This window comes from Theropithecus gelada, chromosome 18, assembly GCF_003255815.1.
Source record: "Theropithecus gelada isolate Dixy chromosome 18, Tgel_1.0, whole genome shotgun sequence".
Taxonomy (NCBI): domain Eukaryota; kingdom Metazoa; phylum Chordata; class Mammalia; order Primates; family Cercopithecidae; genus Theropithecus; species Theropithecus gelada.
Window position 1 is genome coordinate 25346909 of NC_037686.1, and position 25038 is coordinate 25371946.

General features: G+C 37.0%; 1 protein-coding gene across 3 annotated transcripts in view; it reads right to left on the reverse strand.

The window, feature by feature from the left end:
* CCDC178 (coiled-coil domain containing 178) overlaps positions 1-25038 on the reverse strand; it is a 523876-nt gene that overhangs the window by 393080 nt on the left and 105758 nt on the right. For all 3 annotated transcript variants that reach the window (XM_025365268.1, XM_025365270.1, XM_025365269.1), the window contains exon 11: positions 17974-18116. In XM_025365268.1, the coding sequence (XP_025221053.1) occupies positions 17974-18116 (143 nt within the window). The remainder of the gene's footprint in view (positions 1-17973; positions 18117-25038) is intronic.

Sequence of the window (25038 nt, forward strand, 5' to 3'; positions counted from 1 at the left end):
TCCATAAAAAAAAAATGAAATCTTGTCATTCACAGCTACATGGTTGGAACTGGTGAATATTATGTTAATGAAATAAGACAGTAACAGAAAGTTCAATGTTGCCTGTCCTCACTCATGTATGGAAGCTAAAATATAGTTGATCTCAAAGAAGTAAAAATTGAAACAGAGGATATTGAAGACTGGGAAGTGTAGGAGAAAGAGGGGACAGAAAGAGATTTTTCAAAGGATACACAATTACAGCTAAGTAGAAGGAATAAGTTCTAGTGTTCTGTACCAATGTAGAATGACTATAGTTAACAATAATACATAGCTTCAAATGGCTAGGAGAAGGATCTGGAATGTTTCCAACACGAGAAACAATAAATGTTTATGATAATAGATATGCCAATTACCCTGATCTAATCACTCTATATATTATGTGTATTAAGACATCGTTACATACCCCATGAGTATATACATATTCTGTATGTCAGTCTCTAAAGTTTAAAAAGAAATAACCTATCAAGCCATGGAAAGACAAGGAGAAAATGTAATGCATTTTACTAAGTGAAAGAAGCCAATCTGAAAAGGCTAAATCCTATATGATGTCAACTATATCACATTCTTAAAACGTCATAATTGAAGACAATAAAAAGGTCAGGGATAACCAGGAGTTAGGTGGGAGGAAGCAAGGAATAAGTAGAGCAAAAAGGATTTTTTTTTAAGTAGTGCACTGAAACTATTGAATAATATTATAGTTGTGTACACATCTTTATACATTTTCCAAACCTATAGAACGTACATCATGAGTAAGCTCTATTGTAAACTATGGTCTTTGGGTGATAATGATGTGTCAAGGTAGGTTCGCTGTTGTAACAAGTGTACCACTTGGATGTGAGATGTCTGGTATGGGGGGTGGGGAGAAGGGATAAAAAGGAGCTTTCCAAACTTTCCACCCAGTTTTGCTGTGAGCCCAAAACTGCTCTAAAACATAAAGTCTAGTTTAAAAAAAAAATACAAAAACAACTATGAAAAAAAATTAAAAGAAGATAGTTCTAATGGTAAATTGTTGTATTAGCCTGCATCTTCTGAGAACCAGACATCAAGAAAGCATTACAAGTTCAAGGATATTTTTAGGGGAAATACTTGTGAGAAAGGAAATTGGGAGGAAGCAGTGGTCAGGGCACACTGAAAGTCTTGAATTTAAGTCTCCCCAGAGTAAATGAGAGAGGCAGGAAAGCTTGAAGCATCCTATGCAGTTCATGGAATATTTGAGGAAGCCACTGGGAATCCTCAAAGTTGGCCGTAGAGGATCCCATTTTTCCCAGAAGCATGCCTGCCTTAGTATACCTGCAACAATCAGTTGTCAGCTAGGATTAGTGCACTGTATTTCCATGGCAAAAAAAAAGCAGTAATGGATTTTGAAGTGTAGCATCAGGAGCCTGCATTGGCTATCCGTTGCTGCATAAAAAGTATAACCAAACTTAGTTGCTAAATTCATTAATATTTATTATCTTACCAGTTCTGTGATCCCCTAGGTTCTCCAGCTCTGGGTCTTCTACCATGACTGGCAAGGACCTGTTTTCTAACATACTACAAATACTTCTGCTCTCACATTGCTGGTTGTTGGCAGCAATTCTCAAGGGTGGTTGGTTCTCAAATGTGGGTGGACTGAAGCTTATGTTGTTTCCACACACTGTAGGCCTCTCCATAGAGCATCTCAATACATGGCAGCTTGACTCATCAGAGCAAGTAACCAAGATGACAAGAAAGAGAATGCTAGCAAGGTAAAAGTCACAAATTTTTGCAACCTAATCATAAAAACGATGTTCTATTACTTTTGCTTTATTCTGTTTATTAGAAGCAACTGAGTATAGTGCACATTCAAGAGGGGATTTTACAAAAGTGTTACTGTTCCCCAGTATAATGCCTACATGACATAGTTGAATTTCGACCCTTCTCTAACTCTGCTTATCTTTAAGAAACAGGATGCCTGGATAAAAAGGTCCCTTTGTAACTGGGCCAGCTGAGACTAGTTAGAACCAAGATGGTCAACTGGACTGAACAACTTCAAAAAGAACTCAAGCTTTATTATAACGTCATTTTCATGCTAAATGACCCTCGCACCAGCACCATGATAGTCCACAATCCTCATAACAACAGCTGGAAGACACCATAAAAGGACAAAAAGGAAGGTAGCACTCAAGTTCAGGGAAGTTCATTTCCCATTTCTAGAAAAGACATAAACCTTCCTCCTTTTGATTTTAATGTTCAACCTCTTCATTAAAGAAACCCTATATTTTGCCCCGCTCATCGCTCACTAGTGGAAAAGTTTATTTGTGAGCCTTGCTCCTCCTTATCAATTCTGTGTTCTGCACTGCTTGACACTCACTTTTGGTTTCATGTATTAGCTTAATGAAACCAAACAAGGAAGGATCCCATTTGTTGAAGGATTAGCTTTCTCTGTAATCAAACTGGTGACCCAGCATCTGAACTAGATAGTCCACTTCCTTATTTGGGAAGCTTTTTTACATGCTTATAGACCCAGTAACTGGCATATAATGGTTTACAACCTCATCTGCCAGCAAAGGACAGGCATTAGTCCTGACTCTGGGTGCCAGGGATCAGCTTTGGAAAAGGTAATATATCATTGTTTTGAGGTCATAAGCAGGCAGGCAAAGGGTTATATAGCTGTACTGGAAAGAAAGCTCAGAGTTAAGTATGATGGGGACACTCACCCCAAATCAGGGTTGTGCACAGGGATGCCTGGCACAAGGTCATGGTCCTGCACTCAGTAGAGGTCCCTGCTGGAGTCCTTGAGAGGGTGAAGAAGGGACCAGTAGTTTCATTCTGAGTAGAGACTCCCTTAAGAGTCTTTGCAAAGGTGAGAGAGGAACCTAAGGGCTGACACTCTAGAATGCTGGATCAAGAAATGACCTGCCAGTAAGTCTTTTGTGTATGAGTGTATATTCTTCTCTGTTTCTATTTACTCCTCTTAGAGATTTTTCTTTTATGTCTGTGAAAACCTCTTTCATGCCAAGTTTCTTGCACCAGAGGAGCTTAAATTTACCCTCTTCCCAGAAATACTGCCTCCCCCTCCTCCCCCTCCTTCTTCTCCTCCTTGCTGAAGCCCCACAGACAAAGTCACCTTGGCTTCCCCCTAAGAGGAAGATGACATACAGTCTGGAAAGTTAAGGGATCATTTTTGGGGGATTAGAGGAAATCTGAATTATAAGGTTAAGACACCTAGGGGAGACTGCCTGAGACAAGGAGCCAAGGACACTCAGTTAACCTTCAAGAAGACACCAGGGATCCCTGGGTGCAATGGCCAGTATTGGTTTTCTGCATAGTAAGAAAAATTTAGAGCTAAAATGATTAACCTGCAACTACAGAATTAACTAGAGTCTTCTAAACTTCTCTGTCTTCCTCCTTTCTTCTCTGCCTGCTTTGAATCTGCTGTTAAGTTATTGGTCCTAAGACTTATTCTTTATGATCTAACTGAAATTGAAACATTAAAAATTCATTTGAAATTGAAGAATAAAAGGTAAAAGAGCCTTTTTTAAAAAGAATGAATTACCATAAAGACCTCTTTATCAAATTTTGGTCCACAGCCTTCCTTGGATTATCTATCGGGAAAAACAGTTTAGCCATTGGAACGGGTTCCAATTTTGTCCGAAAAATAATTTAAACCCAGCTATCTTTTATAAAATGGTGAGTTTGTGTTGTTATCTCATGGCCAAAAGTCCAAGGTAACAGCTATTGGATCTTTGTGTGTGTGTGTGTGTATGTATATATATATTAGGTTATATATATATGAGAGGTTATATTATATAACCTAATATATATATTAGGTTATATGTTATGTCTAGCATGCTACCAAACGGCTTATAATCATAAATTAAATTCAAATACTCTTCAAATTCATGCGAACTTAGTAATTGATAAGATTTGGCTGTGTCCTCATCCAAATATCATCTTGAATTGTAGCTCCCATAATCCCCACATGTCCTTGGAGGGACCAGGTGGGAGGTAATTTAATCATGGGGGTAGTTTCCTTCATGCTATTCTCATGATAATAAGCTATCATAAGATCTGATGATTTTATAAGGGGCTTCCTCCTTCACTCAGGTCTTATACTTCTCTTTCCTGTCACCATGTGAAGAAAGACATGTTTGCTTCCCCTTCCACTATGATTGTTAAGTTTCCTGAGGCCTCCCCAGCTCTGTGGACCTGTGAGTCAATTAAATCTCTTTCCTTTATAAATTACCCAGTCTCAGGCAGTTCTTTATAGCAGCACGAGAATGGACTAATACAGTAAATTGGTACCAGTAGAGTGGGATGCTGCTATAAGCATACCTGAAAATGTGAAAATGACTTTGCAACTGGCTAACAGGCAGAGAGTGGAACAGTTTGGAGGACTCAGAAGAAGACAGGAAAATATGGGAAAGTTTGGAACTTCTAGAGGCATGTTGAATGGGTTGGACCAAAATGCTGATAGTGATATGGACAATGAAGTCCAGGCTGAGGTGGTCTCAGATGGAAATTAGGAACTTTTTGGGAATTGGAGCAAAAGTTACTCTTGCTATGCAAAGAGACTGATGGCATTTTGGCCCTGCCCTAGAGATCTGTGGAACGTTGAACTTAAGAGAGATGATTTAAGGTATCTGGCAGAAGAAATTTCTAAATGGCAAAACATTCAAGAAGAAGCAAAGCGTCAAAGTTTAGAAAATGTGCAGCCTGATGATGTGATAGAACACAAAACCTTATTTTCTGGGGAGAAATTCAAGCTGATTGCATACATTTGCATAAGTAACAAGGAGCCAAATGTTAATCACCAAGACGTTTGGGAAAACGTCTCCAGGCCATGTCAGAGACCTTCACAGCAGCCCATCTCATTACAGATCTGGAGGCCTAGGAGGGAGAAATGGTCTTATAGGTGGTCTTTCCTCCTGTTCTATGTAGACTTGGGATGTGGTGCCCTGCATCCCAGCTGCTTCAGTTCTAGCCATGGCTAGAGGAGTCAATGTAAAGCTCAGAATGTTGCTTCAGAGGGTGCAAGCCCCAAGGCTGGGTGGCTTACACATGGTGTTGGGCCTGTGGGTGCATGGAATTGAATAACTGAGGTTTGGGAACCTTTGTCTAGATTTCAGAGGATGTAGGGAAACACCTGGATGTCCAGGCAGAAGTTTGCCGCAGGGGCAGAGCCCTCGTGGAGAACCTCTGCTGGGCAGTGCAGAAGGGGAATGTGGGGTCAGAGTTCCCACAGGGTTGCCACTGGGGCACTGCCTAATGGAGCTGTGAGAGGAGAACCACTGTTCTCCAGACCCCAGAATAATAGATCCATCAACAGCTTGCACTGTGTGCCTGAAAAAGCCACAGACACTCAACACCAGCCCATGAAAGCAGCCAGGATGAGACTATAACCAGCAAAGCCACAGGGGTGGAGCTTCCCAAGGCCATGGGAGCCCACCTCTTGCAACAGTGTGCCCTGCACATGAGACATGGAGTTAAAGGAGATCTATTTTGGGACTTTAAGGTTTAATGACTGCCCTATTGGATTTCAGACTTGCATGGGGCCTGTAGCCCCCTTTTTTTGGCCAATTACTCCCATTTGGAACAAGTTTATTTACCCAATGCTTGTATCCCCATTATATCTAGGAAGTAACTAACTTGCTTTGGATTTTACAGGTTCATAGGCAGAAGGGACTTGCCTTGTCTCAGATGAGACTTTGCACTTAGACTTTTGAGTTAGCACTGGAATGAGTTAAGAATTTGGGGAACTGTTGTAAGGGTATGATTGTGTTTTGAAATGTGAGCACATGAGATTTGGGAGGGGTCAGAGGTAGAATGATATGTTTTGTCTGTGTCCCTACCCAAATATCATCTTGAATTGTAGTTCCCACAATCCCTGCTTGCTGTGAGAGGGACCCAGTGGGAGGTAATTGAATGATGGGGCAGTTCCCCCATGCTATTCTCATGATAGCAAGTAAGCTCTCACAAGATCTAATGGTTTTATAAGGGGCTTCCCCCTTCATCCAGCTCTCATACTTCTTCCTGCCACCATGTGAAGAAGGATGTGTTTGCATCCCTTTCTACTATAATTGTGTTTCCTGAAGCCTCACTATCCTTGCAGAACTGTGAGTCAAGTAAGCATCTTTTCTTGATAAATTACCCAGTGTCAGGCAGTTCTTTATACTAGCATGAGAATGGACTAATACAGTAAGCTTTTATAAATAAAAATGGTTTTTAAATTATTGATAAGACAAAAATTTTAAAAATATTTCAGTATTTTCAAAATTGTTAGCATACATTTCTATCTTGGCTTAATTATTATTTTACATTTACATCTGCTTGATATTTTAAGATGTCAAGGTTTGGCATAAATGACATAAGGCTATAAACATAGCCAAAAATAAGCTTTGTGTTTTTTGAGAAAAAAAAAAATTAAATATTTGCTCATTCCACAAAAATCGCTAAAACTTGTGAGTTAGTGATAAAAATACTCATGTATTTAACCCATGTGTTTAAGATTCTTACTTAGGTGAATATCTTATATTCACAGGCTAAAAAAATGGCCAATAAAAAATAATGACTGGAAATAATGACTACCTTTGTCTAATATCCAAGTTTTCAGAAGTACTCCAGATAAACTATTAAAAATTGAAAGAATTAAATACATATAAATAGGATACATGCTTGTAGAAAAACCTTGTGTAATTCAAAATCTTAAAATTATTTTACATTGAATAATAAATGCTTATTAAATGTCTGGGTTATTTCTAATTAAAAAGGAGTTATAACATGAAAAAACATGTTTCTAAAAATTATGAAGTAGTTTCACCTATAAAATGCCAACATCTGAAAAACAGTTCATGACTTCTTTTTTCCTAGGCTTTCACTAAAATTTAAAGTTATTGAGAGTAAGAATTCTAATGAATCTATAGTTCTATAAGTTGTGTTCTTATTGAGAAAAAATAACTTTATGTAATTTGGAAATTAAAACTCAATTACAAAACAATATTTTAAAAACTAAGTAGGAAAGAGAGATGTAAAAGTGTTATAGACATAAAGATGTATTTTTGTATACAAAATGTTATAAAAATAATTTTGTATGCAAAAGGATCTTATATGGTAAATTTTTGTCCCAAAACAAAATGATTTTTTTTTTTGAGATGGAGTCTCACTCTGTCACCAGGCTGGAGTACAGTGGCAGCATCTTGGCTGCAGCTCATGGGTTCAAGCAATTCCCCTGCCTCAGCCTTCTGAGTAGCTGGGACTACAGGTGCGCACCATCATACCCGGCTAATTTTTTGTATTTTAATAGAGATGGGGTTTCATCATGTTGGCCAAGATGGTCTCAATTTCCTGACCTCATGATCTGCCCACCTCGGCCTCCCAAAGTGCTGGGATTACAGGTGTGAACCACTGCTCCTGGACAATGACTGGTTATTCTAAAAGAGGTAGTATAGGACAAATCAAAAGGTCCACACATGTAGATGGCCTGTGAATGTCATGATAAAGTTTGTGAAAGAACATTTAAAAGATAAATTGTACATGGAATTAAGTTGGCTATAATTAAAAAGAAATTATTGGCTGGCCACTGTATATCACACCTGTAATCCCAGCACTTTGGGAGGCCAAGGGTAGATTGCTTGAGCCCAGAAGTTTGAGACCAACATGGGCAGCAAGCTGAAACCCCACCTCTACAAGAAACACAAAAATTAGCCAGGCGTAGTGGCATGTGCCTGTAGTCCCAGCTATTCAAGGGGCTAGGGTGGGAGAACTGCTTGAGCCCAGGAGGTGGAGGTTGCAGTGAGCTGAGATTGCAGTCTGGGTGACAGAGTGAGACCCCCTCTCAAAAAATAATTATCTATAATAGTTTAAGATTGGTCCCCTATGTTAAAACAATGTTTTCTTAAGGTATTATTTTATTGTCAATGAAATTACAAGACATTTTTATTTTTAACTCTGTTCAGAATCTTTGACATACAGTTCCCTTATTCCCAATGGCCTCTGCAAGCAACACTTTCCCTGCCTACCAATCACTCTTGGACTCCTCTCAGGGAGTCAACCCAGACAGTAACCCAGAGTGGGGCATATTGCCAGTCTTACTCTATGATGTCCTGGCATGTCTCCAATAGAAAAAAAGAGGTGGGTACTGTATATGTATGTTCTCTTCACAACTTTAGATCTTTATAACTGAAAGTCTCATTCTAAAGGACTAAGGAAAGATCCTTAGGGGTTTCAAAACCTCATTTGAAGTATTGTAAGATTCATCATCCTAACTGGGCAGATGTTCAGTCCCTTTGGTACATTCTCCTCACTGGAGCAGGAAAAACAAAACTAAACAAAAAACAAAAAACAACAACAAATGGGTGGAATGGCTGCCACTACACAGGGCTCTCCAGTTACAGGTAATGCTTATTGATAATTCCCATATAATGTTGGGAGGAAGTGGGACTGAGCCCATAAGTACAAGACAAACAATCCTATTTTATGTCTCAGAGCACATTAGACATTAGACATAAACTCTTAAAAGTGAATTTAGAGCTAGACACTCTCATCTCAAGACTAGTAGACCTGGCCAATAAGGTGTTCAACAACTGGGATAGGGAGGAGGAACATAAAAAAGAGAGAAAGGCCACATGGCAAGTCTACCAATGGGCTACTGCTCTTCAGTGTCAGCTGGATAACTTACAGGATACCTATCAATAGAGAACCGCAGCTCCAGTGAGTGTCCCTCAGTACCCTAACCAGGAGAAAGCATTTTGAAGACCTAGGAGACTAGGACCATACAATTGTGCCTTCTTCAATATGCCTTCTTCAATGTGCCTCTTCTTCAGAGAGGGTCACTGGGAAAAGGCCTGTCCCCTCCACATCTGAAAGGAAGGGACAGAGGGCTTGTGCCATCGAGGTGCTTCACACAGGAAGATGGTCAGAGTAGGAAAAAAGATTGACAGGGTCTGGGGACTCCTCAGTTGGCCCTCCAGGTATCCCCCAAGGCGCTACAGCTTTTACTGGACGTAGGGTGCAAGACTGTTGATTTCTTGGTTGACACAGGAACCACCTACAACGTTTTGAACACCCCCTGGGGAAGACTTACCCACCAAAATTGCAGGATTATAGGAGTGTGAAGGAAGACAAAAGATAACACCTTTATTGAGCCTCTAAAATATAAATTAACTCAACCAAGAGGCACTAAAAGGGATAGTCCTAGTAATTAATGAGCTTAGAAAACTGGGATTCTTGAGGGCCTGCCAAGCTCCATGCAATATTCCTATCATCTCTGTTAAGAAACTAAATGGAAAGTATCAATTTGGACAAGATTTTAAGGCAATTAATGAGGTAACAGAAAACATACACCCAGTGGTAACTAATTCATATATTCTACCATGTTACTCTGTCCCTGAGTTGGATGTAGAACTCAGTCCTGATTCTAAAAGATGCCTTTTTCTGCCTTCCACTGGGTACAGACTCTCAGTCCCTCTTTGCTTTCAAATATCAGGATCCCCAGACAGGCAGGAAACAGGAGTTAACATGAACTGTGTTAACTCAGGGGTTAAAAAACCTCCTGCACAATATTTGCAGAGACCTTAACAAGAGACCTGGGGTATCTGACACTTTTGAATATGTGGCAGCATGTGACCAAGCATTCCAAAACCCTAAAACACAGCTCATGAGGCCACAGCAGTATCCCTACCCAACAAGCAAACTTTTCTATCTTTATGTTCATGAGAGAGGAGCAATTGCCCTGGGAGTACTAACTCAAAGGTTGGGCCCACTGAGCCAGGTAATGGTCTATTTTTCCAAGCAGCTGGACTCAATTGCTAAAGGTTGGCCACCTTGCCTTTGATCTTCTGCAGCTATGAAACTCCTTTTAAAAGAAACAGAAAGTTGCCGGGCGCGGTGGCTCAAGCCTGTAATCCCAGCACTTTGGGAGGCCGAGACGGGCGGATCACGAGGTCAGAAGATCGAGACCATCCTGGCTAACATGGTGAAACCCCGTCTCTACTAAAAAAAGTACAAAAAACTAGCCGGGCGAGGTGGCGGGCGCCTGTAGTCCCAGCTGCTCGGGAGGCTGAGGCAGGAGAATGGCGGGAACCCGGGAGGCGGAGCTTGCAGTGAGCTGAGATCCGGCCACTGCACTCCAGCCTGGGCGACAGAGCGAGACTCCGTCTCAAAAAAAAAAAATAAAAAAAAAATAAAAGAAACGGAAAGTTAACCTTTGTGCACCCACTAACCATTTGGGCTTCCCATCCTACCCAGACTGTCATAAAAGAAAGCTGGGTGGAATGGCTGCCACTACACAGGGCTCTCCAGTTACAGGTAATGCTTATTGATAATTCCCATATAATGTTGAAGATGTTTAACAGCTTGAATCTGGCCACCCTCCTTCCATCTGAAGATGGCCACTTATCTCACAACCACTTAGGGGTGACAAAGGAAGTGTACTCCAGTGGACCAGACCTTAAAAGTAAACCTATTAAAAATGCAGAAGCCTAATGGTTCACCAATGGGAGTAGCTATACGCAAGAGGAACAGAGGAGGGTGGGTTATCCTATAGTCTCTCTCACAGGTGTAAAAGCTAGTGCTCTTCCACTGGGAGGCTCTTCACCAAAGGCAGAGCTTGTTGCTCTAGCCCATGCATTAGAGTTGGAGAAAGGGAAGGTGAATACATGAAGGTGAATACAATGAATACAATAGTTCCAGGTACACCTATTCCATCTTACATGCCCATAGGGCTATTTGGAAGAAAGGGGCATGTTAACCTTTGTTAATAAACAGGTAAAAAATGGTGTTGTTATTTTAAGGTTATTAGAGGCTGTAAGAAAACCAGCCTAGGTGGCAGCAGTTCACTGCCATGGCCACCAAAAGGGAGGGGCTGAGATAATTAAAAGAAATCATAAAGCCGACCTTGCGAAAAAACAGACAAAGGGTCATTTCCAAATGCCACGTTTGCCTTCCTTCCAGGGTCCTACTCCTTTTATCCCAGTTTTATCTCAAAACATGGAATAAAAGCCTCCAAATGTAGTTATATCAAAAGTCCTGACCATCCAGGATGGCTAAGAAACCCTCATAAGCAACTTCTTTTCCCAAAAGCAGTTACATTGCAGGCCATTTTTTAAAAAGCCCATTCTAACACTCTCGTCAGGAAACCCTTTATAACTGGCTTTGCAAAAGTATGACTGGGAGCTTCACGGAGCTACAACTTCAGGGAGTTCTCAGGGAGCTAATCAAAGAGGTGGTTGAGACTTGCTCCACTTGCTATGTTAATAACCTTAATACCTACCCCACATGGGGGACCAAAAATGGGCCACTCAGCTGGTCCAATACCAAGGCAGATGCCCAGGGGAAGAAGATTGCCCAACTGATTTCAGAGTTAAGCTCAGAGCCTCAAGACACTATTAATGCCTCCTAGTCCTCACTGGATTAAAAAAAAAAAAGCCTTTGCCACCAAAACTGAAATTACACATGAAGTGGCAAAGGTGCTATTAAAAGAAACTGTGCCTAGATTCAGGCTGCCATGGTCAATCCAAAGTAGTAACAGACTAGCATTCATATCTTTCATTACTAAGGCTACTTCTCGGGGTCTAAAAATTAAATGGTGCCTACATGCCGCCTGGAGCCCACAATCTTCGGGTAAAGTAAAACATACCAACCAGAAAGACCCTCAAAAGGACTTTAGCCAAATTATGCCAGAAAACTCATCTCTCATGGATTTTGTATCATCCCATGTCCTTGTTAAAAATGAGAATAGCTCCACAAAGAAAAATAAAACTGAGGCCTTGTGAGCTAAGACTGGTCCAAGTCAGGTCAGATAGCCAGGAGGTCTTCAAAAATATGGAAAAAAATAAGATATGCCACCCAAATTTTAAAAAGTAGTAAAAGCCCTTCAGGCCTATAGAAATTGAAAATTACCTTCACTGTCAGATCTGACCCACCATCCCTTTCAACTGGATACTGGGCTTACCTAAAAACCTGCAGATGGGGGAGACCACAAGATCATTTACAACCTAAATATACGAGCCCATATCTGGTAATGCTCATAAATAACTCTGCCTTAATGTTACCAGGAGTGATGCCTTAGGTTCACCACACCTGAGTAAAAGCAGTCTCAGAACCTAAGGAAAAAATTCCCACTAACCAAGCTAAATCGCTCTCAGATCTAAGATTCCTGCTCAAAAGGATTGACAGGAAAACTTAAAATACATGACACCCTGGAGAATGAGACCTAGGGCATCAAATCCCCAGAGAAGCCAAAATGTTTAATGGTTTCCTGTCCCCATCTCACCTAAGGAATAAAAAGCAATTAGGCTTATTCTGGCTGGTACTGGGATAGCAGGTGGTCTCATAGCCCCTAGGAAAGGTTTGCCTACAGTTGCGGGAAGTCAGGGACCCTGAACAGAGGGACCAGCTGAAGCCATGGCAAAAGAACATAAATTGTAAAGGTTTCATGGACATTTATTAGTTCCCAAAATTAATACTTTTATATTTTCTTACGCCTGTCTTTACTGTAATCTCTGAACATAAATTGTGAAGATTTCATGGACACTTATCACTTCCCCAATGAATATCCTTGGGATTTCCTATGCCTGTCTTTAATCTCTTAATCCCATCATCTTCTTTGTAAGCTGAGGAGGATGAATGTCACCTCAGGACCCTGTGATGATTGTGTCAACTGCACAAATTGTTTGTAGAGCATGTGTGTTTGAACAATATGAAATCTGGGCATCTTAAAAAAAAAAAACAGGATAACAGCGATGTTCAGGGAACAAGAGAGGTAACTTTGAACTGGCTGCTGGTGAGCCGGACGGAACAGAGCTATAGTTCTCCTCTTTCAAAAGCAAATAGGAGACATATCACTGAATTCTTTTTCTCGGCAAGGAACATCCCTGAGAAAGAGAATGTGCCCTGAAGGTAGGCTTATAGACGGCCCCTTTTAAGGCGTGCTGTCTTTTACGGTCGAAGCTGAAGGGATGAAATAAGCCCCTGTCTCCTGTAGCACTCCCAGGCTTATTAGGTGGATGAAAATTCCTACCTAATAAATTGTGGTCAGACAGGTTGTCTGTTCTCAAACCCTGTTTCCTGATAAGATGTTATCAATGACAATGCTTGCCTGAAACTTCATTAGCAGTTTTAATTTCCCCTCATCCTGTGGTCCTGTGATCTCGCCCTGCCTCCATTTGCTTTGTGATATTTTATTACCTTGTAAAGTATGTGATCTCTGTGACCCACACCCTATTTGTGCACTCCCTCCCCTTTTGAAAATTGCTAATAAAAACTTACTGGTTTTACGGCTCGGGGAACATCACGGATCCTGCCGACATGTGATGTCTCCCCCGGACACCCAACTTTAAATTTCTCTCCCTTGTGCTCTTTCCCTTTATTTCTCAACCCAGCCGAGACACTTAGGAAATAGAAAAGAACCCATGTTAAACATCGGGAGCAGGTTCTCCTGATAGCCTACCATGAGTTTACCCTCTGCAACCTCACAACAGGTATAGAAATTCTAGTGTGTAAGACTAGTGATGCCCTTACCCTCCTCAAAGTCTCCCTAGACTCACTAGCCAACACTGTGCTTGATAATCGTCTGACTTCTGATTACCTCTTGGCAAAAAAAAAGGTGAGGCACGTGTGGTCACCAGCTCTTTCTGTTGTGCTTGGGTAAGTAATTCAAGATTAACAACAACAACAAAAAGACATTAAAATCATCTACAACCAGGCCAAGTGGTTGCACCAATTTAACCAAAAGGGCACAGACCCTCAAGGAATATGAAAATGATAAAACAGGCCAGCCCTGATTTCACCTGATTTTTACCCTAACTGGGCCCTTTAGCTACCATCCTACTTATCTTGATCTTCAGGCTCTTTCTCTTAAACTGTCTGGTCTCTTTTATGTATAAGCAAATCAAGGCCATACAGTGATATAAAAAGGTAGGCTTATACCCAGGAGATAACCAGACCTATCTAAGACTAGCTAGGGAAAAAATTCACTCCTCTAACAGGCCCCATATTGTCAAAGGTGTTCGAACCAGAGTGACTCCATTTTGACTGAGGGCTAGGAAAATGAGGCTGGGCCTTGATAGGCTGCATTCTCAGAAATTTAGGCATTCCTAGCCTCTAGATGTTTATGGTAAGGGAACAAACTAATAATGTTTACTACACAGACCCAGATTTGGGAGTGTCCAGATCTCCCAATATCTGGCAAACAAAGGCATTCCTAATTTTGTCTTAAAGATAATAATACCGATTCTTGCAAAATATAGTAATTAAGAAAATTAATCCTTTATCACAAACGCTTGCAGCAGAGCACATCTCCCCATATACACAAGCATTGTACTTAGAATGGACACATTCCTCCTCTTACTTTCAGAAACGTCCTACTCTGTCTATGGAGTATCTGTCCTTTCACCACTTTACCTCTCTTAATAAACTTACTTTTGCTTTACACTGTGGACTTACCCAGAATTCTTTCTTGCACGAGATCCAAGAACCCTCTCTTGGGGTCTGGATTGGGACCCCTTTCCTGTAACAATATTAACATCCAACTTCAGATTGAGGAAGTTGTAGAAGACAGACTTTCACCCCTCAGCACCCTTCAAGAATGAGGAGTGAATATACAGAAAAGGGGGAACTTGTTATCTAGTGTAATGCCTACATGACATAGCTGAATTTCTACCCTGCCTTAACTCTGCTTAAGAAACAGAACACCTGTGATAAAAAACAGTTCCCTTTGTAACCAGACCAGCTGAGACAGGTTTAAACCAAGATAGCCAACCAAAGGACTTCAAATGGACCTCAGGCCTCATTATAATCTCATTTCCATGCTAAATGACCATTGCCAATCCCCATGACACAACTGGAAGAAGGCATAGGAGGACAAAAATGAAGCAGCACTCTGGTTCCGGGAAGTTGACTACCTATTTCTGGAAAAGACATGAATATTCCCTCCCCTTGCTTTTAATGTCCAACCTCCTCATTAAATAAATCCTATATTTTAATCCCCTCACCCTTCATTAGTGGAGAAGTTGAGTTGTGAGTCATGTTACTACTTCTCAATTCCATGGTCTGCACTGCTTAATGCTGACTTTTGGTTTTGGGTATTGGTACCATGACTCCAAACAAGGAAAGATCCCATCTTCTGGGAGAGTGGCTTTGTCAGTAACATGAATATCAGGGAGGAGAAGCTGAAATCATTGGAAGCCATGTCAGATGCTGCTAACAACAGAATCCTTTGGTCAATTGCATTTCTCATAGTTGGTGGTCTCCAAGGTGCAGTCATATGATCTTCACATTAAATTCAGGACAAAAGGAAATGATTTAAATAGACAATAAGCCAGAAGAAATTCTTTAGAAGGCTTGAAAACAGAAAATGTGAGAAAATGATTAAGAAGCATGGAGTACCCAATAAGAAAATCTAATGTATGTTTAATTTGAGCACAAGAAGACACAGAAAATGGGACCAAGGAAATGTTTGAAAAAATTGTGACTCAGAATGCTCAGGATTAATGAAAAATCCAATACATAGAAACAAAAAGACTAACAAATCCCAATGGAATAAATAAAAATTAACACCTACAATATATTGAAAAATAAAATTAATTAAAATTCATAACAAAAAGATGTTCTTAAAAACAGGCAAAACAGCCAAAGGAAAAAATATATAGATTAGATGCATAAAACTGAAAGTCAAATGGTCAGCTTCCTTCTTAATGGCAAAAATGAAAATTAATAGATTATGAAATGTTATAACTAATATATGAAGGTCAACTAAGAATCAACAATTCTATGAAAAAAGAAAATGTCTTTCAAACAAAAATTCTGAAAGTTTATCATCAGGAAAACTTTGCTAAAGGTTATGCTAAAGGATCTATTTCAGCCAGAAAGTACTCTTAGATGAAAAGTCTAACATTCATGAAGAAAAAATAAAAATAGTTATTTTGTGGGTAAATTTAAAAAATAACCTTGACTACTTAAAACAATAATAATGTACTTATCTGTTATACAATGAAATATTCAGCAACAGTAACAAATATTTAATTCAGAAGAAATGTAATAACTAGAGTAAAATTTTTCTTAGTTCCTTTTATTGTCCAGCAGGATAACAGTATCAGTTGTTTTTTAGAGTCTGACAACATTAAGTTTTCCTGTGGCAATTAATAGGATTTCCTACTAAAAGAATAGAAATAAAATTGTAATACTCAAATTCAAGAAATAATAAAATAATAATCAACATGAAAAAAGGCATTAAAAAAGAAAAAAATACAACAAATGTGGCAAATAGAGTAAGTTATGTGGTGGTTTATATCCAAATATATTAGTGATTCATGAATGCACTTAATGGTCCACCCTTGAAAATATTTTCAAACTGAAAAAAAATGTGTCTACATGGTGTTTTAACAGATATATCTAAAATATAAAAACTTCAAAGTATTGAGATTAATTGAAAATATTAATCAAAAGAAAGCTAGTACAACTGTATTAATGCCTTGATTGAGTTTAAGCAAAAATATTCCAAGAGTCAAAGAAGGTCAATTCATAATGATAAAAGAGGTTAATTTGTATCCCAGGAGGATATAACAACTTCAAATTTGCATGCACCTGAGAATATAGACTCAAAATATAGGAAGCAAAAACTGATAAAAATAATTATGTACACAAGTGAGCAATTATAGACGCTCCTCAATACTTGATAGAAAAAGTAAAAAAAAAAAAATTAATAAACGGAGCAATGCTTCTCAAACATCACCTTGGAGTCTTTTAAAAGTGTAGATTCTCATTTAATAGGTCGGTGTTGAGTCTAATTTTCTGAATTTTGAATGAACACCTGGATAATGTTAATGTTGTGGTATAAAGATTAACCTCCATGCTTAGTAAACTTGATCTAATGGAAGAGTAACAACAGTACACTCAACAAGTAAAGAATGAATGTTATTCTCAATGACATAAGGAATACATGCCAAAAAATGCCATCTTAATTAAGACTAAACAATTTTCATGGTTTGAAACTATATACATTTTTCTCTGGAAAAAAAAAAAAACTATATACAATTCAACTGGAAAGCGATAATAAAAATTAATTAGAACTCAATATATAAATTTTTAAAATACATATTTCTTAATAACCCATGGGTCAAAGAAGAAATCATGATAAAAATTAGAAAATATATCCAATTGATCAAATATAACTAATCAGGTTAGTTATAAAAGAGATCTATTTATCAACTAAATAGATAATATTTAATTACATGTTGAAATATACATTGGATGTGAGGAAATATAAACACCGTAAGAAATGAATGTTATCTAAGTTGTGGAATTTTGTATAAATTGTATTGATTTTGCTTATATGTATATGACTCTAACTCCCATAGTGACTATAAATTCTTTTATACTAAATCATTGATCAATTTGAATAAATAAAAATATTATATCACACAGAATCATAAAGAAGTTATAGTCAACAAAAGGAACTGAAAGAATATCAGAAAATAAATACATCAGGGACAAATGTAGAAAATAAAAAACCCTCAATAAATAATATACCAAAAATACGTAATCTATATATTTAAATATTTCATTTTATTAGTAATCAAATAAATTCAAGTTGAAATATTACATGCTAAGTATATAATTAATTGATATCTAATTTGTTTTTAATCATATCCCATACTGAATTTTTTTTAATAGTTACTTTTGCACACGTTGTAGGTATATTTATTGTTATAAGATGTCCTCAGGCAACTTGGCAATATATATGAAGAGCTTTAAGATGACACAGAAATATAGTACTTTGGAGATTTATACATACATAATTTTACATATATGAAATATATATCTTTTTATTTATATATAAACTTGGTGATGAGACAGGTATGAATAATTTAAAATTTTATTTTTCTCTTAAAATTTTCTGTATAGAAATATACATTACATTTTTACTTAATATTTAATTTCTAAATGCTATAATTAGTGTTTGTGAAAAATTCTTACTTGTAGGCCTCTATGCTTTTTTCATCCTGGTGAATATCTTTATCCATCTCTTCTTTAATTTGCTGAGCCTTCAGTCTGGCATTTTCACAGGCTTCTAAAGCTTCTTCAAGTTCTTCACAAACTTTTCTGTGTAGGTCCATTACCTAGAAATGAAAACATTTTTGCTTATATTTGCACTTAATGGTTAATTAAAAATAATAACTTTAACTTAGTGTAGTATTGATTTAGATTAAAAGTTCTTTAGAAACATGTTCTCCCACATTCAACCTATTGTTTGGTAAGTGTAATTTCAGCCCTGACAGGCATTAACGCTGGGAATGTATAAATGTTACTGAAGAAAATAATTTCAATATCCAAGTTAACATGTCCAAAATGAAATCATTATGTCTTCACTCATAAAAATATAGTTTTATTACTCAAATAATACTTCATTATTTAAAAAGTCAGAAAACAAAGATGAACAATGACAAAGTCACCTGTACTCCTCTCCACTAAGAAAAACCATTATTCTTAGGTTGGTGCAAAAACAATTGTGGTTTTTGCCATTAAAAGTATGCACCAACCTAATATCTTAGTGTAATACTTCAAAATATTCAGTTTTTACTCTTTTTACTGATTAAGAAACATCATACTAATCTCGTGTTTTACTAACAAACATCATACTAATGCTCCTGTCTCCATCTCTTCCTTCTGTCTCTCTCTGTATATCACTGTATCACATTACTTTTATAGTATTCCCTTATATCACACATACTCATGATTTAACTCATTGTCAATTATATGAGCATTATGCACAGTTTGACATGCACAACATATGTATGAGGGACACATAACATAAACAGTACTATGATGAACCATGTAAGGAAATTGCACAATCTATAGTTATACTGCATGTTCTTGAATATTTTCTTCAAACGTACTGTTAAAACAGAATTTTCTGAGTCATAAGGTATTAGCAAATATTTTAAGAATGTTGATTAATATTGGTTGCCAAATTACTCTCCAGAATAAGGGGTAACAGTTTGTATTCTCACCAGTGGAACAGAAGAAAGTCCATGTTTGAAAACTCTTTCCAGCATTTTACATTACTTTTTTCTAATAATATTATTTAAATTGACAGGCCAAAAGGTTATTGTGTAAATTTTACCAGAATTTGATGGCTGTTTCTATAACAATTTTGGAATGATTGACATTTTTACTATAATAAGCCTTCCCGTCTTAGAATATATTATGTGTCTAAATTAATTGTCTCTTTATTTTCTTCAATATGATTTCATAATTATAGTCTTAAATGTCTATATCTTTATAAATTTCGTCATCAATATTTAATGACTCTGCTAGGAAAGGAGTTTTCTGTTTATATTTTTAACTATTTATTGAAAGTATGGAAAAACTTTATTCATGCTAGTAAAAGTATGTTGTATTGGATGGTTTAGTTCTGGTGGACACAAACTTATTTTGAAAACAACAGTCTTCTATTTGATGTTTTAATTATAATAATATTTAATAATAATATTAAAATAATTTTATTTCATAATTTTTAAATGTATATCTTTTATTTCATTTTACTGTCCTATTACATAGGAAAAATCCTCAAAATGATGTTAAATTGTAATAGGGATGTCAGGTTTACCTGATTTGTTCCAATTATTACAGCTTTAGCATTTTAGTGATTAATATGGATGCTTGTGTGAAATAGTTATTTAAATTAAGGTATTTTTTAAATTTTAATTTTTTATTACAATTGCCAGTTTTTGAATAATGAATACATCTTAAGCATCTTTTGATAAAATTCTATTTTTTAATCATGTTGATACAATAAATTACATACCTAGATTTTCTGCTGTTAAACCACTGGCACATTGTTATAATAAATTTTTTTGGAGTAATATACTTTTCTTTTCTTATACTGAAGAATTCTTTGGCAAACATTTTATATAATTTTTCAAATATGTATTTATTGGTAACTTATATATGTAATGTTATTTTTGCAGAATTTCCATAAAGTTTTGGTATTGAAATATATCACCTTCATTTAATTAAAACATTTCCCTCCTCTTCTTTGGACTAAATATTTAAAACAATATTGGAATTATTCATCTTTTACAGGTTAGATCATATGCAACTGCAGTATCACCAGCTTTAGGGTTTATTATTAAGTGCAATAATTCGATATTTTATTTTTGAGTTTCCCTTTGATACTAGAATAATATCTACATACAAGATTTTTCTTGTGGTTAAGGTATTTTTGTAGTACAATTTTTTTTTTTAGTTTTATGGGATGGTGATCTTACAATGCATCTTTTGAAGTTTATCCTTTCTAAATTTTCTTAAGTTTATTTGTTGAAGTAAAACTTATATAGTATAGAATGGGACAAATTAAAGTGTACAATTCAGTGGCATTCGGTACATTCACAATGTGGTACCAACATGACCCTTTTCTAGTTCCAGAACATCTTCATCATCCCAAAGGGAAACCCTGAACTCATTAAATGGTTACTCCCTAGTCTCCCCTTCCTGTTTTAAAAGATTCTCCTGGTGGGAAGACACAACGCAGTGAAACTGGGCTAGATGAAAGGCAGAATTCTGTTACTTACAGCTCCAAAGGAGAGATGGCTACCAGGTAGGGCCGTGTTAGGGGTTTCAGCTGGGGACAGGTTAGCAGCAAGCTGGAGCTATAGGGGACAGCTTATGGGTGGCAAACAGTGGAGGTAGGTAGCTAAATTTCAGAAGATCTCTGTGGAGTGGCTAATTTTAATCATTTCAGCAGACTCTGAAGTACAGTGGGTTTCACTACTTGTTTGGGGCCTCTGTTGAGAATAGGATGGGTACATAGTGGTGTGGAATGTGAGGGCCCAGGAAGGGGTTGGAGATGTGGGTTTAATCAGCTTCTCAAGAAAGGGAGGGCCAGCCTTTAGCCACGGCCTCAAAACTGAGTAAGACAACACAACACATTGTGTACTCTAAGAAGTAAAATACGTGCCTTGGCTACTCTGTCATGCCTGGAACTCTGGAGGGGCTGAGTGTCCTTGCAAGCCTTGTTTTATGGCCTTAGCATATCTAGAGACATGTGGGACCTTGATTTATATTTTGGGTATCTATGAGGCAAGGGATTCCCAGAGTTGTTTACTCTAAAGGGGGCAACTCTTTACTTCCCACTCTGTATCCTGTTGTTTTGGGGATTTTTTTCAATTCTTTCTTTCTTGTTTTGGGCTTCTAGTTACCATCTTTGTCTGCTAACTTATACTGCATACATTCTCGGTTACAGAAAAAGGGGATTTAGCAGCCCTCTGGCCTAACTTGAAGGCAGCCTTCTCTCTCATTCCAAGGCTTCCAGTCTACCTCAGGTATTGGGGTGTGCACTTAAAGAGGTATAGCAGACTCCCTTTGTGAAAACCCAATTAGCCCAAAGTATCAGTCCTTTCACATGTTGTAATGCAGCAGCATTTACTAAAGCCCAAGCACACTGGCTAGGAGTTTTGAATTTTTTAAGCAACCAGGTAACTTCAGTAGGCCTCTAGCCAGGGCCTTAAAACTAGGTCAAGATTGCATAATAAAAAAATAATAATTTTAAAGAGTTTTAAAATGTTATTACAAACACAACATGACAAACAAAACTTGATATTACATTTCCCCCAGCCCTACGCAGTCATTAATCTTTCTGTGTCTATGGATTTACTTATATTGGATCTTTTATATAAATGAATTATGCAATATGTGACCTTTTGTGTCTAGCTTCTTTACTTAGCATAATGCTTTCACGTTTTATTCATGTTGTAGCATGTATCAGTACCTCATTTCTTTTTATGGCTTAATAATATTTCATTCCATTGATATATCACATTTTGTTTATCTCAGTAAATAAACATTGGGCTGTTTCTTTTGGTTATTGTGAATAGTGCTACTAACGAATATTTATGTACAAGTTTTTGCTTTTGCTTTTGTTTCTTTAGTCTCAGCTTTTGTTTCTTTTAGATATATACCTGGGAGTAGAATTGCTAAAGAATATGGTAATTCTGTGCTTAGCTATTTTGGAAATAACCAAAATGTTTTCCATAGCAGCTACACTATTTTTGCATTCCCACCGGCAAATTACAGTGGTTCCAGTATCTCTAGGGTATCCTTGTTACTTTCCATTTTATTTTTAATCCTATCCTAATGGGTATGACTGGTATCTTATTGTGGTTTTGATTTGCATTTTTTAAAGACTAATGATGTTGAACATACATCTTTTCATGAGTTTGCTGCCCATTTGTATGTCTTTCTGAAGATATGTCTATCTGTTCACTACTATGAACAGATATACAACAGATATATGTATGTCTGTTCATGGCAAGTTCTCTGTTTATTTTAAATTTAGTTGTTTGTCTTTCAGTTGTCAAATTATAAGAGTTCTTTATATACTCTGGGAACTACATCAGTTTGAGATCATATTTGCAATGTTTTCTTTCATTCCATAGGTTGTCTTTTTACTTTCTTGATAGTGTCCTTCAATGCAAGAATGCTTTTAATTTTGACTAAGTCCAATTTTTCTATTTTTTTTCTTTTGTTACTTGCACTTTCGGTGCCATATCTAAGAATCCATTTCCAAATCCAAGGTCCTAAAGATTTATCCCTAGGTTTTGTTTGTTTGTTTTTTTGACACAGAGTCTCACTCTGTCGCCAGGCTAGTGTGCAGTGGCGCCAACTCAGCTCACTGAAACCTCCACCTCCCAGGTTCAAGCGATTCTCCTGCCTCAGCCTTCTGAGTAACTGGGACTACAGGCCCCTGCCACCACGTTCAGCTAATTTTTGTATTTTTAGTAGAGACGGGGTTTCACCATGTTGGCCAGGATGGTCTCGATCTCTTGACCTCATCATCTGCCCGCCTCAGCCTCTCACAGTGCTGGGATTACAGGCATGAGCCACTGCGCCTGGCTATCCCCAGGTTTTCTTTTAAGAGTTTTAGAGTTTAAACTCTTATATTTATGTCTTTGATTCATTTTGAGCTAATGTTTATATGGTGGGTGGTAGGGGTCCACTTTTACTCTTTTTAATATATATTTGGATATTCAATGTCCCAGCATCATTTGTTGAAGAGGCTACACTTTCTTTCAATAAATGATTGGTCTTGCACCTTGTCAAAAATCAATTAGCCATAGATACATATGTTTATTTCTGAAATTTCAGTTCTACTTTATCTATTTCTTTATACCTTAGGCAAATATATTTTGCTTACTACAGCTTTGTAGTAAGTTTCAAAATTGGAAAATGTGACTTCTCCAATGTGGTCTTCTTTACAAGATTATTTTTGCTATCTGGAGTTCCTTGCAATTCCATATAAATATTAGGGTAGGCTTCTCCATGTCTGCAAAAGATCATTGAACTTTTGTTCTGGATTGCATTGACTTCACAGATATTTTTAGGTGCTACTGACACTTTAACAATATTGAGTCTCCCAATTCAGGCATACAGGATGTCTTTCAATTTATTCAATTCTTATTCAATTTATTTCAGCAAAATATTACAGTTTTTCTACACAAATCTTTCATCTTCTTAAAATTATTAGTATTTTATTATTTTTGATGACCTGTGTATGGAATTGTTTTCTTAATTTTTTTGGATTGTTCACCACTAATGTACAAAAATACAACTGAGCCTTATGTGTTGAGCTGAATTCTGCAAGTTTGCTAAATGTGATTTTTAGCACTAGGAGACTGTTTTGTGAAATCTTTGGGATTTTCTATATATTAGATCATGTCCTCTGATAATAAAGAAAATTTGACTTTTTAATTTCTAATGTGTATGCCTTTTATTTCTCTTACTTGCCTAACTACTCTGGCTTGAACTTTCTGTACAATGTCAAATAGAAGTAGTAAAAGTGGGTATCCTTTTATTTATGATCCTAGAGGAAAAGGTTTAAGTCTTTCACCATTATGTTTAGTATTACCTGTGGGTTTTACAAAAATGTCCTTATTCATAGTGAGCAAGTTTTCTTCTTTTTCTAGTTTGTTAAGGGTTTTTATCATGTAAGAATTTTGGACTTTGTCTATTGTTTGTTCTTCAACTGAGACAATCGTGTGTGTGTGTGTGCCTTTATTTTATTAATGTGGTACATTAAACTGATTTATTTTCATATATTGTATTACATATGTATTCCTGGGATAAATGCCATTTGGTCATGATGTATAATCTTTTTAATATGCTGCTAGATTTGGGTTGCTAGGATTTTGTTGAGGATTTTTGCATCTATATTCATAAGGTATATTGGTCTATAATTTACTTCCTTGTGATATATTTATCAGGCTTTAGTAACTAGGTAATGCTGACATAGATGAGTTAGGAAGTGTTCCTTTCTCCTCTTCCTCTTCTTTTCCTTTTGGAAGAGTTTGAAAGTTTGAGAATTATTAGAGAGTGTGTGTGTGTGTGTTTGCTATAATTCACTAGTGCATCCACTTGGTCCTGGGCATTATTTATTTATTTATTTATTTTGGTGGAGAGGGGAGGTGGTTAATTACTTATTCAATTTCTGTGCTTGTTATACACCTGCTCAGATTTCCTATTTCTTCTTGATTCCATTTTATCTAGGTTATCTAATTTGTTGGCAAGAATTTTTACAGTCTCAATGTATGTATTTTTATTTCTCTCTGAGGAAGTATTTGGGCCTCTCAGTGCTCATAATTCTGCTTTTCATTTTTGAGTATTGTCAGTTATGCTCATTTTACCAGAGAAAAATGTGTTTACTTTTACTAAGATATCACTTTCCTTCTACCTTATATTAGAGAGTTTTCATATTTTGGCTGCATGACATTTATAGCCTTTCTTAATAGCATCTCAATTTCATGATGAGGAATTATTTTTTCTTGGGGAATTACTTTCCCTTGCATTGTACACCCATAGTGGATGGTTTCACAGAGTTTATGGCTCACACTACAGAAGCCAAGAGGTCCAAACTCTCATTTTGACCCCTGGAATAGTTAGAAGGTCACCAGCTGACTTAAAGGCAGAAGCACTGATCTAGGAATTTAAGATGTAATGGAGTAGCACAATAATGATGAAATAAAAGAAGGGCAGTCATTGCATTAA